The sequence below is a fragment of the Toxotes jaculatrix genome, chromosome 12, assembly GCF_017976425.1.
Source record: "Toxotes jaculatrix isolate fToxJac2 chromosome 12, fToxJac2.pri, whole genome shotgun sequence".
NCBI lineage: Eukaryota > Metazoa > Chordata > Actinopteri > Toxotidae > Toxotes > Toxotes jaculatrix.
In genome coordinates, this window is record NC_054405.1 from 24,929,024 (window position 1) to 24,942,619 (window position 13,596).

Below are 13,596 nucleotides of genomic sequence, written 5' to 3' on the forward strand. Positions count from 1 at the left end.
AAGGAGCCGTCAGAAGAACTGACCCCAATACTTTCACCTCAGTCCCCAGTGAGCCCAGCGAGTCCAGCGAGTCCAGCCCGCCGCCGTGATGCTGCTGCAGCCATTATTTCCCATTAGTGCCTGACAGCGGGGCCGTTTGTTACAGAGAGACCCTGCAGAGAATCAGGTCAGTCACAGAGCCCCCATCCCTTTTGTTAGCACTCGCTGTTTGTGAGGCTTCAGTCCTGGGCATTGACCCAACGTGGGGCATCAGCGGGGCACATTTTTACACATATACATTCTCCAGCTATAATCTAAATGCTAATGCCAGCATGCTAACATGTTCAAAATAATAATGTTGACATTTAGTAAGCGTAATAGCTGGGTTTCAGTCACGTGATCATGATGACACACGTAGGCGGAGCGATTTCACATGGAAGGCAGGAAGTAAGTTACATGTCAAAGCCAATGGAGTAAATATTAGCAGAGAGTCCGTATTGTGCGGGTTTAGATCCCGCGTCGAGACGGAGATACACACAATTAATCAAACAATAATCGTCATATAATCTATAATATATAATGGTCATCATCTTAGTTTATGTTGTTAGAATGCTATCATGGCTAATTAGAACAAAGCGCAAAGTGCAGGTTTAAGGCCCACTGTTTACATGTCCAGAAATCACACACAGTGTTTGACTGTCCACATACTTTTGTCCATGTATATGATGTTTTTCTGTGTGAGCTCAGTGTGAAGGTGTGCTGGAAGGACAAACCTCCTCTAACCTGCTGTTCTGGAAGTAATGCAATTAATCTGCTGTACAGAGGAAAAAAACGTTTAGAGTGTTTGTCTGTCCTTTAGTGTACAAGACAATCCAGCTCAAAGCTGAGAGGACAACACTATGTTTGGGATCATGCCAGCAAATGATGAAAGTACACACACACACACACACACACACACACACACACACACACACACACACACACACACACACACACACAGCCAAAACAGCAGAGCTAATCACGGCTGCTGCATCTGCTGAGTCTTCTTGTCTAATGATCAGAAATGACGAGCTTTTCTTCCATCGTGTCGTCTAATTCATAACCGTCCTTGGCTCAGTTTTTCTGGCTTGTTCCTTCAAGCTGATTGGAAATAAAATGGAAGTAGTAGTAAGTAGTAAATTTTCTTTTGACCCGATTTTATGAGCAATTTAAATTCAAGAGGTCCAAATTTACTGCACGCACTGGCTCCATTCATTTATGTAAGTGTGCATAATCAGACACACACTCCGGTCCCTGTCTTTCACACAGACACATTTAACATACACACAAGTTGGTATAAATGTGTCCCTTAAGCGAATCAATCTCTTGTATTTATACTTTCTTTTTCACACACACACACACACACACACACGCACATGCACACACACACACACTGTCTGTCATTTTTTGCCTGATCAATTTGTTTCCTTTACCCTGATGACACAGAGGTCCCACTGGAAATGTCCTCCCCTTAAAACCTTCCTTCCTCTTCCCCTTAAACGTCTGCCTTGGCTCGGCATGATGAATGATCACCTGGGCCAATCAATTCTGTTTAGATAAGCTTGCCTCCAGAGAGGACAGGAAAGGGAAGAGGGATGAATTTTTCGAGTTATTCAACACGGAGGCCCAAGGTTATTTTTATTTGGGCTTTTCTGCAGCCCGATATTTCACAGGTAGGGCAGACTGTAACACTCTGGTAGCTATATTCCAGGAGATCAGCCTCTTGGCGTGTACTGTGAGTACGCAGCAGCAGTGCACAGGATCAGCGTAACGAAGCCTCGGTGCATCATTTACTCAAAAAGTGGGAAATGCTGGAACAAAGTGTTACTGCAGATAAATTACTGAGAAACGCTGGTTACAGAGTTGGTTTGAATGTTTTTGGTGAACAAAATATATATTTTTCTTTTTTAAATATCAGGGTTGTTTTGAATAAGGGGAAATTTAAGGGGGAAAATAAGTTCAATCTTTGACGATGATGCTTTTACAGTTTATTTAAACTTGTACTTTTTCGTTTTAATTCCCTTTTCATGTTGTCTTTTCTTTCTCTGTGAACTGTAAAAGTATTACAATGCATTTTCTACCTTTACCCAATCCAAACAGCACTGGGCCAATAACTACAACCGCTGATGTACCAAACCACCATTGTTTCAGGCTGTGAATGCACCAGTGTTGAACCACGGACCTTATGCTTAATGCAACAGCTCCACCTGGTGGCTCATGAGGTTTGTTAACTGAAGGGGCAGAAATAATGAGCAGGCAGACATCTGCAGGTGTTTGTATTATTTTTGTATTATTATATTTATTGTCCATTATAGTTTGTTTTTTTTTTGTGGTCAGAAAAAAAAACAAAAACAGTTGTCTTCCATCCCTGAGGACTGCCCCTGCAGCATTATTCTAAAATATTTAAACACCCTTAAATATGAAATCAATTCACACAGAAACAGCACATATGAAAAGACACAGCAGTACAAAATATTGACCAAAAAAAAGAGGTAAAGTAGCTGGAAGCTTGGTGTGTGCTGTAAAAAACCACATGCAAGCTTATATTTCTTATAGTTAAAAGAAAATGCAAACTTTTCTTTTAAGTAAAATCTAACCTGTGATTATTGTCTGTCCTGACTAACAAAGACATTCAATTCAATCAAGGCTTAAAGAGCTTATTTCTATATCTTCCACTTCTTCCTGCATGTAAGGTGATTGACAGGAAGCAGCAACATGAAAACAACTGACACAGTGAAATAAGGATATTTCATTACAACATTTTGTTCATGGGAGATGAGTGACTGTCACAGTGAACAAAAGTGAGCAGCAGCAACTGGCGTCTTCTGAGGGAGGAGGAGTTCTGATATCTGCTGTTACTCAGGCTGTGTTCAGACACACACAGAGAACAGAAACCACCGCACTAACATGAAAAATAACAACAAATTATATTTCTGTGACACAACTGTAAGCCTGAATAAAGACCAGTGTTGACAGAAAAATGTAATCATTGCATGAAAATAATTTAAAGCAGGAAGGAGGAAGAAAAAGACTCCTCGGGTAAAAGGAAGCAGTGTTTTGATTTCCACAGATTTGGTCATAATGTCAAATGAAGTGACATCCATCTGAAGGAAAAGCAAGTGGAGAACAGCTGAAATTCAACAAGTACATTTGACTGATTTGTGATTCTTTTAATTAAAGAGTAAAAAATAAAGTACTCTGTCCATTACGGCTGTTAACCTCCTTCATATGAAGCTGAGTTTTGGTTTCTTTTTCTTCTTGTGACAGGAATGACAAGAGTTAGGGGGCAGATAGGGTTAGGGTTAGATTTCTTCATCTCTGATTTGCAGCTACACCTTAGACCTCAGAAATGTGTCTTCTGCTGGGATTCAAACTGAGTCAGGCTACATGTTGCTCTCATAGGACACGCTTGCTCGTGAGCCTGGTGCGAGCATATGGAGGCTCTTCTCAGTCTCCTTATTCTCACTGGCAGGCTTCTCAGAAACAGTGTGGACTGACACTTTGATGTTAACACCGCCTCCATCGCTCCCTCGCCTTTCACTTGACAGCAGCGCCTGGCACACGTCTTCCTCCTCCTCCTCTCCATCACCATCAGAGCAGGGCGGGCCTATGGCCTGTCGGTTCCCAGACATCGCCGTCTTGACTGGCTCTTCAGAGTCAGCCAAAGGGTCCTCCGTGTACGTCCGGCAGTTCATGATGAGAGGTGGCAGAGGAACACTCCGCGCCAGCTCCTCAATGTGACGGGCGAACTCGATGGTCTTGAACTGCGTGACCTTGGCGAGCTCCACTGTCTTGGCCGACGTGACGATGGGAATGTGCTTGGCGACCTCAAAGGCCTTCTGCAGCTTCTCAGCGCCCTCAGTGCGGAAGAACTCGTTGATGGCTCTCTCCATCTTCTTGAGGTGGCTGCTGACCATGCAGAGCAGCGCCACGTTGAGGATCATGGTGATGGTGAAGGCCACCAGGCAGACGATGACATAGTACAGGCCCAGGCCGCTGTCGGTGTAAGCGACACGCAGAGTGATGGTGTAGTTTATGGTCCTACCTGCACCACTGGAGGCGACACAGGTGTAGCGGCCACGATCCTCAAAGGAGACCACACTGATGTTCAGGACGCCGTCCTCCTGAATCTGCCACTTCCCACCTGAGGACAAAAGACAAAAGAGATTAGAAAATCTTCATCATTAAACAACTGTGTAATGCAAAAAGACCTCAAAGCACCCCTCCTACCTGCGCCCTCAGCCAGCAGAGGTCCTTTAGAGTTGTACCACTTTATGTTATTGTGGTGTCCAGTTACATTACACTCGATCAGTGTGCTGGATCCCTCCTTCACCACGATGTCCCTGTTGGAGGGGTTGTTGGTCATCACTATGGAGGACGCAGCCTCCACCTCTGACCCGTTCTGAGCTGCTTCCACTGTCCAGCCACTGAGCAGAAGGACTGTGAGGAGCAGGTGTGACAGGTGGTGTTTCTGATGTGATAGCATGCTGAAGGGAGATACAGCTGCAGTCACATTTAGATGAGGAAAAACCTGCAAAACAGGAAGTGTAGACAGCTGTGGCTCATGCAGCAACACAGAACAGTAGTTTTTCCTTTCTGCTCTCTTGAGTTATAGTTTTACCTTCTGCCTCAGCACACACGCAGACTTTTTACTACAATCGTTTATGCTTTATAGGCTACATGTGCTTTTCATCATCTTAATGTGTTTCTTACTGTCTTGATTTTTAGCTGAAATAATGTAAATCTGATTGGGTCCTTAGACTTTTAATTGCCTAATAAAGGGTCTGGTCAGTGATGTCATCCCTCAAAAATGTAAAAGTGAAGCCATGAAAATAACAGTTAAACAGTTCTGACATTATGTCCAGGGAGAACAGCGGAGTGGAAGCCAGTTGGCACATTTACAAAAATGATAACTGAAGTGCACTAAACTACAAAAAGTGACAGTAAAATTCTGTGATCCTTCATTTACTGAGTGATATCAGACCGGGCATTACACTGATACCTTAGAGGAGAATTTAAAAACACCATTATGTCCTTAACTCAGTATTGAGTCACATAAATACCTGTTACCAGTGATTTATGTGAGAAATGGTCGATTTAAATGATTAGGATAGTTTCTAAAACAGTTATTAAGCTCTGAGAAATAAATTCCTCTGAAATAACACCGGCGTGTTGAACACGCTTTAGCAGAGAAAGAAACAAAACACCAAATCCACCAGGATCCCAAACAGACTCTGAACCTGTAATTCCCACCTGCTGCTCGGACAGAGACCAAAACAAACGAAACACTGTGTTCACAGATATTTTAGTCCCTTTTCTGCTGATTTAGTCTCTTCCTTAGATTTAATGCAAAGAAAACTCCGTGCCTCCGTGAGCTCCGTTCACTTCCTGGTTCAGGACAAGCGCGAGTGAGTGGGCGTGGCTTCCAAACAGGTGACTTCACCTGATGGTGGGGAAGTATGGCCATCACCAGGTGAAAGGTACCTTATATAATGCTTTATGAATTACTTTAAAATGACAATGATCATTTTTCAACCAATATTTTCACTCAGTATTTCCATTCAGTAATTTTGCTTATTTATCCAGTTAAACATGTTGGGTTTAGTTTGGGCATTTCATTAACTTTTGTTGTTGTTGTTTTGTTGTTTGTTCAAACGATTTGATTCTTCTATTTTATTGCTTGTACACAAAACTCTGAACAGTAATATCGCCCTTTGCTTTATGAACTGAGATATGACCAAGATTCAGTTAGAATAAATAAATGGTTTTATTTTGACGGTTCCGGAAGTTTTATTTTAATCTTATTTGCGAGGCTTGACATATTGCGTCAAGTTACCTAACGAGGGTTATAGATTGACCGGTATTTGGGAGGATTTATTGTCAAAATAAAATCATGAAAACCTGTCAGCCATCGAAAAGTACTATGTTTTCAATTTTTAAAATAAAAGTTCCCCTAACTTTTCCGACGTGCTTAATTGATTAAAACAATCTCTACAGAGAATTTTCTTCTTTACAGATTCCCGTTTGCTTTAGTCACTTTCAATTTTATCATTATCTCAAAAGTTTTTTGAGAATATCTTTATTCTGAAGGTACTGACCGGAACTACATGACTCAGTGTGAGTAAATGTTGAACATGGTCAGTGAAAACAAAACGTGACGTGGCTAATCCTGTCGGACAAAAAGAGAGAGATAACACCAACTGTTAACTGTTTTCTGAAAAACCAAAAGGACTTTAGGTGTAAGAACTAAACTGTAAACCGAAATAAAGAAAATAAACCTTTGTTGTCGCTGATTTTGGGGAAGGAAACTGTCAGCGCCCTGGGGCTACGGTTAACTGCTAGCATCAACGACTTGACAGCTGAGCAGGAGGAGAGGTAGGTTTGTAGTTAAAGTATGAAAGTGTGTGTTGCTTTGTCCGTATAATTGTGGGTTGATGACTATTAAAACCAGAGGAGCTGCTAGAAAAATACAGCTGACGCTTCTTCCACTCATAGTTAAGCACATGAACGAGTCATTAGCACCGAAACTATTAGCAGCCCACAGCGAAGCCTGCATGTGTCACTGTTTGTGCCTTGAACACAGGAATAATGATGCAATAACACCATAATAGTCACTGTACACAAAAAACTAATGTGATATTTGACCTTCAGATCTGAGTCTAAGGCTTATTTGGCTTATTTCATCATGTACGTTCGTGATTTTCCTTTATGTGTATATGTGGTGTTTTCCTTAGGACTTTGTACTTTCATGCACACAGATACTGTCTGTGGATATACAGTATGTTGTGTACTTTTTGTGCATTGGGCCCCTTCTGTTAGAGTTTGGGTTTCAGAAAACCCAGACTGGACTTAAAACTAACACTCTCCAGCTGCACAAATAAACAGCTGTGTAGTTGACTTGTGTTGGATTTTTCCTTAATGAGTTATTTAGTCATTGCTGTTATTAAATACTTGACCTAAACATCGTCTTACTGATCATTTACTCATCAAATCTGTCTTCAGTTCAGTTCCTCAGTTCTCTTCCATGCACACCCGCCTTGCATTAACTTCTCTGGGTGTCATGGGATTGGATATTTTTCTGTTCAATAGTCATTTCCTTTGTTTTTTGGTCACGTTGAAGGCATGTACTAAGACATTAAGATGTCAGACAGCGAAGCTAAAGCAGCGGAGGGTCCAGAGGTGACACCAGAGATTCAGGATGCCTCACCTGCCGAGACGCCCGAAAGCTCCTCACCGAACTCACCTGACATCTCGACTGACGTGGCCCCGACGAGGAAAGCCAGGAGGAGACCAGATCCCAAATCTGCTGCCGAAGCTGAGGAGATGCCAAAAGTAGAGGAGCAGCCGCCAAAGGTAGAAATGAAAAGATTATTGTTTATACAAAACTACTAATAATATTAGTACTAATAATATTAAAAAGTTCAGAACTGAATTTCTGGCAGACTGTGGTTATTGAGAGCGATGGGCATAAATAAGTTGGCAAGTTAACTTTGTGAATTAACACTACTACATGTCTACAGCTGCTGACACAGATAATGTTCGAGAGTGACTTTAATTACATTTTCTCAGAGGTGACCTTACATTACCTGACTGTAATTTCCGTCTTGGCCCTGGTCAGAACAACACCTTGGCTGATGAAATCTACAAGAAAATATCCATCAGGTCTAATGACAGTTTTAAACACGATCAATGAGAGTCCTCTCTCTTTATTGATAACAGTCTGGTCTGAGTTCAGATTGTCACACACTCCAAAGTACAACAAAAAGAGATAAAATAGATATTGCTCTACTAAGCAGAATCACATCTGGTCACCTCGCTCACTACATATTCCTGGGAGGGGCTACAGGTTTCTTTCCTCCAAAACATTCCCAGATACCCACAAGGCTTTAGAGACCCTGCTGATCTGGGAAAGTCAAATCAACCAACTTCTCTTTCTTGCCCTCTTTCTATCTTTTATTGTTTTCTTCAGACATCCAGTGAGTCCACTGTGTCTCAGGGTGGTTGGGGATACTGGGGCAGCTGGGGAAAATCCATCTTATCCACCGCAACAGCCACTGTGGCCACTGTGGGTGAGTATAGAAGACCTAACTCTTTTTTTGGATTAAACACACAAATAAATGTGTACAGTGTTTTTTTTGTTTGTTTTTTTAAGTTATATAATTGGAGAACTGTCACATGGAAAAACTACAGTACCTAATAAATAATGATATAATAATTTATGATGTTGATTGAACATGGACAAAACCGATTAAAGACAGTCTAAGTTGTGTGCTGTTATAATGTGCTGTCTCACTCCACTGTCTTTCCTATTGCTGTTTAAACTTGCTGCGTGTTATACATTCTGTTTGTTGTCTCATGTCTGTGCAGGCCAGGGGCTCACTCAGGTGATCGAGAAGGCCGAGACGTCTCTGGGAATCCCCAGTCCGACCGAACTGTCGGCTCAGGTGGAGGAAGAACAGAAACAACAGGGTGAGACATTAAATCCTGTGTAATGACGCAGCACTGTTAGGGTTAGCGGGTCCTTCTTAGTCATTATGGAGAAGAAGAACATCAAATATTTGTCTTTAGCTTGGCTTCTTCTCCTGCAGGTGATGTCAGCAGTGAGACGGACAACGCAGTGGGAGATGGATCGTCAGCAGCGGCAGGCGCCATGGGAATGTTATCATCGCTCACCAGTGTCGTGCAGAGCACGGTAAGCATTATCACTGGAATCACACATCAGTATAGTGATAACTTCCATTTCACCAAAAAAATGCACTTTGCCTTTTATTAAATTCCTTCAAAGTCTTTTCAGCATATATTTATGGACAGACATGGATGGAAACTGGAACTGTGATGTTTTTTAAGTGTTGCTTATCACACTGAAATGAAACCTCCTCACAGGGGAAGACAGTGATAACAGGCGGTCTGGATGCTCTGGAGTTTATCGGGAAGAAGACGATGGACGTGATAGCAGAGGGTGATCCTGGCTTTAAGAAGACCAAAGGACTGATGAACAGGAACTCCACTCTGTCTCAGGTAGGCAGACGAGGGATGAACCAACGAGAGGAAAAGCTAAAACTAAGACTGAACATTAGACTAAATGAACCTTAATGGAACACAATATGTAAATAAACACAGTTTAAAGACTAGATTTACTGCTTTCCTGACCCAGATTGCTGGAGTTCTGTCTCCTTCATCTGTCACTCTCTCTCATCTCTGTCTCTCTGTGTGTCTCAGGTGTTGAGAGAGGCGAAGGAGCGAGAGGAGCTGCAGACGGCAGAGAAAGAGTCGTCAGATTGTGAGAAGAAGGTGGTCGCTCACTACGGGATGCTGTTTGATGAATTTCAGGGATTGTCACACCTCGAGGCTCTGGAGATTTTGTCGAGGGAGAGTGAGTCTAAGGTATGATTAAAGTTCTTTTCTGTAATATGACACCTTCTGAGGCTAAGAAGACGCAGTGAGACGTTTTTGTGTTTCACAGTTCAAAGCCTTAGTTGTGTTTCTTTCTGTGTGTATGTGTGTGGCTGCAGGTGAAGTCGGTGCTGACCACCCTATCAGGAGACGAGCTGGTTCAGCTCAGAGAGGAGCTGGAAAATATCAAGGACTCTTTCTCCCTGGTAGAGTTTGATGATGAGGAAGTTGATGAGAAGAAAGGTAATGTCTCTGTAAAATGCTTATAAAATTATATATAATTTATATTATCAGGCGTTCAAGAGGAATTCAGCACGTGTGCATCATCTGAAAAGACTGATTGTTCGTTTCTGATTCCAGATGAAGACGGCACAGAGTTTGAGAGGGAGTTAACGAAGGCCTTGGAGGGTCTCAGCGTCTCCGCCACAGCCGAGAAACTCAGCAAAGTACCACTGACACATTTCTATGTTTTGGATTGAATTCCTGTTCATTTATTGTTGAGAAGGCCGTAGATGTGTCATTTATTCAACTCTAACGTAGTTTGTGAGGCTGTGATTTGTGGTGTTTGTTCACTTGGACAAAATCACAGTAACATGTAGCAGTTTAATCCAATCAAATATAATAACTTCCCAAATTTCAGCCTTTTCAGTTATTGAAGCAAAACTTCTCCGACACAGTCTGGATAAAACATTTTGTTAGTAACAGTTTTATTTATTGTGCACTTGTTCTGGTTTCCATTAGACTGCACAGTTCTAGTTTTTATTGTGTCCAGGCTCTGTACCTTTTCACATGTACAGTGGGTACATAAAGTATTCAGACCCCCTTAAATTTTCCACTCTGTTATATTGCAGCCATTTGCTAAAATCATTTAAGTTCATTTTTTTTCCTCATTAATGTACACACAGCACCCCTTATTGACAGAGAAACACAAAATTGTTGAAATTTTTACAGATTTATTAAAAAAGAAAAACTGAAATATCACACAGCCATTCGGCCCAGTCTGAGGTCCTGAGCACTCTGGAGAAGGTTTTCATCCAGGATATCTCTGTACTTGGCTGCATTCATCTTTTCTTCGATTGCAGCCAGTCGTCCTGTCCCTGCAGCTGAAAAACACCCCCACAGCATGATGCTGCCACCACCATGCTTCACTGTTGGGACTGTATTAGACAGGTGATGAGCAGTGCCTGGTTTTCTCCACACATACCGCTTAGAATTAAGGCCAAAAAGTTCTATCTTGGTCTCATCAGGCCAGAGAATCTTATTTCTCACCATCTTGGAGTCCTTCAGGTGTTTTTTTTTAGCAAACTCCATGCAGGCTTTCATGTGTCTTGCACTGAGGAGAGGCTTCTGTCGGGCCACTCTGCCATAAAGCCCCAAATGGTGGGGGTAGGGCTGCAGTGATGGTTGACTTTCTAGAACTTTCTCTCCCGACTGCATCTCTGGAGCTCAGCCACAGTGATCTTTGGGTTCTTCTTCACCTCTCTCACCAAGGCTCTTCTCCCCCGATTGCTCAGTTTGGCCGGACGGCCAGCTCTAGGAAGGTTTCTGGTCGTCCCAAATGTCTTCCATTTAAGGATTATGGAGGCCACTGTGCTCTTAGGAACCTTAAGTGCAGCAGAAATTGTTTTGTAACCTTGGCCAGATCTGTGCCTTGCCACAATTCTGTCTCTGAGCTCTTCAGGCAGTTCCTTTGACCTCATGATTCTCATTTGCTCTGACATGCACTGTGAGCTGTAAGGTCTTACATAGACAGGTGTGTGGCCTTCCTCATCAAGTCCAATCAGTATAATCAAACACAGCTGGACTCCAATGAAGGTGTAGAGCCATCTCAAGGATGATCAGAAGAAATGGACAGCACCTGAGTTAAATATATGAGGGTCACAGTAAAGGGTCTCAATACTTATGGCCGTGTGATATTTCAGTTTTTCATTTTTAATAAATCTGTAAAAATTTCAACAATGTTGTGTTTCTCTGTTGGTGCTGTGTGTACATTAATGAGGAAAAAAAATGAACTTAAATGATTTTAGCAAACGGCTGCAATATAACAAAGAGTGAAAAATGTAAGGGGGTCTGAATACTTTCCGTACCCACTGTATATGTATTTAGTCAGCTCGTGCTTCACAAATTTAAAAAGCCATCTATTGGTATCTAACAGGGTGACAGTTATGGCATTAGTTTATTGTCTCTAACGTCCAACAGGCCTGTAAGAGTGTCTCCAGCCAGATCACTGACATGACCCAGCCAGAAAAGGAAGGGGAAGACAGCGAGGAGGTCGTAAAGAAAACACTCTCTGTAGAGGTATGTCAACCACGCCCATCATCAGCCATTGTTATGGTTGCAGTCCTGTTTTGGAAGGCTTTTACTTAAATCAGTTAATCCATCCTTAATTATTTCTTTTAATCTATGAACTAAAAATGTGAAAATGCACATCACAGTTCCCCCAGAGCCACAGTCCAAAGATAATTAAGAGGTGGAAGCAGCAAATGTTTGGCATTTCTGTGTGTGCATGTGTGCCAGGAGATTCATGCTGCAGCCATCAGGAGTCTGGCGGAGCTGACGGCTCGATCCATTGAGCTTTTCCACAAACTGGCTGAGATGATCCTGTTCTCCAGTGGCAGCGCAGAGGCCAGTGTCCTGTCGCAGTAAGAGCACACACAGATTCTGCAGGAGCTGCACTGTGGAAACTACCTGTCTCATCTGAACTCTGACTGAATGTGTTGTTCGTATTGTGTGTCCTCAGGTTAACCGTTGTCTTGTGTAAAGAAATCTCACTTCTTTCCAAGAAGTTCACCTCTTGCTTAACAACTGCAGGGGTAAGTATGATTATTATAACTTAGTTCTGTGTATCAAAAGGTGTTTTATTAAATACGAAAATTCAGAGTTTTATTCTGAAAGTGGGACAGATGACTTGGACCTGTTTATCACAGGATGATCATCCAGCTTCATCATCATCATTATTATATATTTTTGAACCCTTTATATACAAAAGCAGTGTGTCCAGTAGTGTGTATGTGTGTGTGCACACTGATGGTCAGTCACATCACCTGAGTTTGAGTTAATAGGGATGAGTTTTATCACTTTTAACTCACCTTCATCCTTCTGTTTGTTTCCATCCACGTTTTTCTGGTCCACTCAAATGTCAGACTCATTGTGGTAAAACTCGAACACATTCTGCTCTTTTCACCTTCAGCATTTTCATTTTCCAAACAGATTGTCTCAGCTTTGACACATCTCTGATCATCTGAGAGCTGACTGTGCTTTGATCTAAACTTTCTGTTTTACAGTCAAATGAGAAGGGAGATGTCCTCAACCCGCTGATAACAGGAGTCTTTTTAGAGGTTTGTGTGTCATTATTACAGCACCACGCACACACACAGTGAAATTAAATGTACTTCACGCTGTCGCAGTTAAATCTCTGTCAACTTTTTCACAAATAGGCCAGTTTCTCCTTGAAAAGCTTAACTAAGTCTCATTTGATGTGACTTTCCAATGAAAAAATACAATAATTATTACACTGATTACACAGTTGGATTATCTGCATGTGTGTTTTATATATATGGACATTTTAAAATGTTTTATGTACTGTGTGCTTCATGTTAACTTGTGTTACGAATCTTCCTCACAGGCATCCAACAGTGCTTCTTACATCCAGGATGCTTTCCAGCTTCTCATGCCCATACTGGAGATTTCCCACATCCAGCGGAGAGCTGAATCCACAGAGCAGTGACCGGCTGACGACACCTCTGCCCTCCATCGCTGCCATCACGCTGGGACTGTGTCACTGCAGATAACTGACACATCTTTCAAAAATCTCCTGTGTCGGCTTTTACCCTGTCAGGACAAAATGAGTATCACGCCTGGGAGGAAAAAAGTGTGTCAAGCAGTATTCACTTTTGTGCTCTGCTGGTTTATTTGTAAAGCACATTAGATGGACTCATTGAAGTACAGTGTTAAGTGAGGTCTGGATCTACCAGCTCCAGTCTTAAGGGAAACAAACTGCATTTGTGATAAACTTATTTCTTTTATTCTAACATTTTAACACCTTTTTTCTGACTGGACATGTGTTCTCAATTTAAAAGTCTCAGTTCTGCCTCAGAGAACACTTAGCTTAAAAATTTCACACATGATGGAAACACCAGGTATTATTTGTTAAGAAAAAAAAAAAAAAGGTCTCAACAAAATAAA

At 41.9% G+C, this 13,596-nt stretch overlaps 2 protein-coding genes across 2 annotated transcripts; one reads left to right on the top strand and one right to left on the bottom strand.

Moving 5' to 3' along the window:
- Positions 1–2,329: 2,329 nt before the first annotated feature.
- On the bottom strand, positions 2,330–5,410 carry LOC121190207 (microfibrillar-associated protein 3-like). The gene is made up of 3 exons (XM_041050753.1): positions 5,272–5,410; positions 4,249–4,549; positions 2,330–4,162 (listed from the first exon to the last, which is right to left on the bottom strand). Exons 2-3 carry the CDS (start codon positions 4,502–4,504, stop codon positions 3,402–3,404), a joined length of 1,017 nt encoding a protein of 338 aa, XP_040906687.1. The 5' UTR covers positions 4,505–4,549; positions 5,272–5,410; the 3' UTR covers positions 2,330–3,401.
- Positions 5,411–6,146: 736 nt separating this feature from the next.
- On the top strand, positions 6,147–13,596 carry fam114a2 (family with sequence similarity 114 member A2). The gene is made up of 14 exons (XM_041052210.1): positions 6,147–6,393; positions 7,139–7,371; positions 7,988–8,087; positions 8,386–8,487; positions 8,607–8,710; positions 8,902–9,036; positions 9,238–9,402; positions 9,531–9,654; positions 9,772–9,857; positions 11,611–11,709; positions 11,929–12,053; positions 12,152–12,224; positions 12,696–12,749; positions 13,037–13,596. The coding sequence occupies exons 2-14, from the start codon at positions 7,159–7,161 to the stop codon at positions 13,136–13,138; spliced, it is 1,482 nt and encodes a 493-aa protein (XP_040908144.1). The 5' UTR covers positions 6,147–6,393; positions 7,139–7,158; the 3' UTR covers positions 13,139–13,596.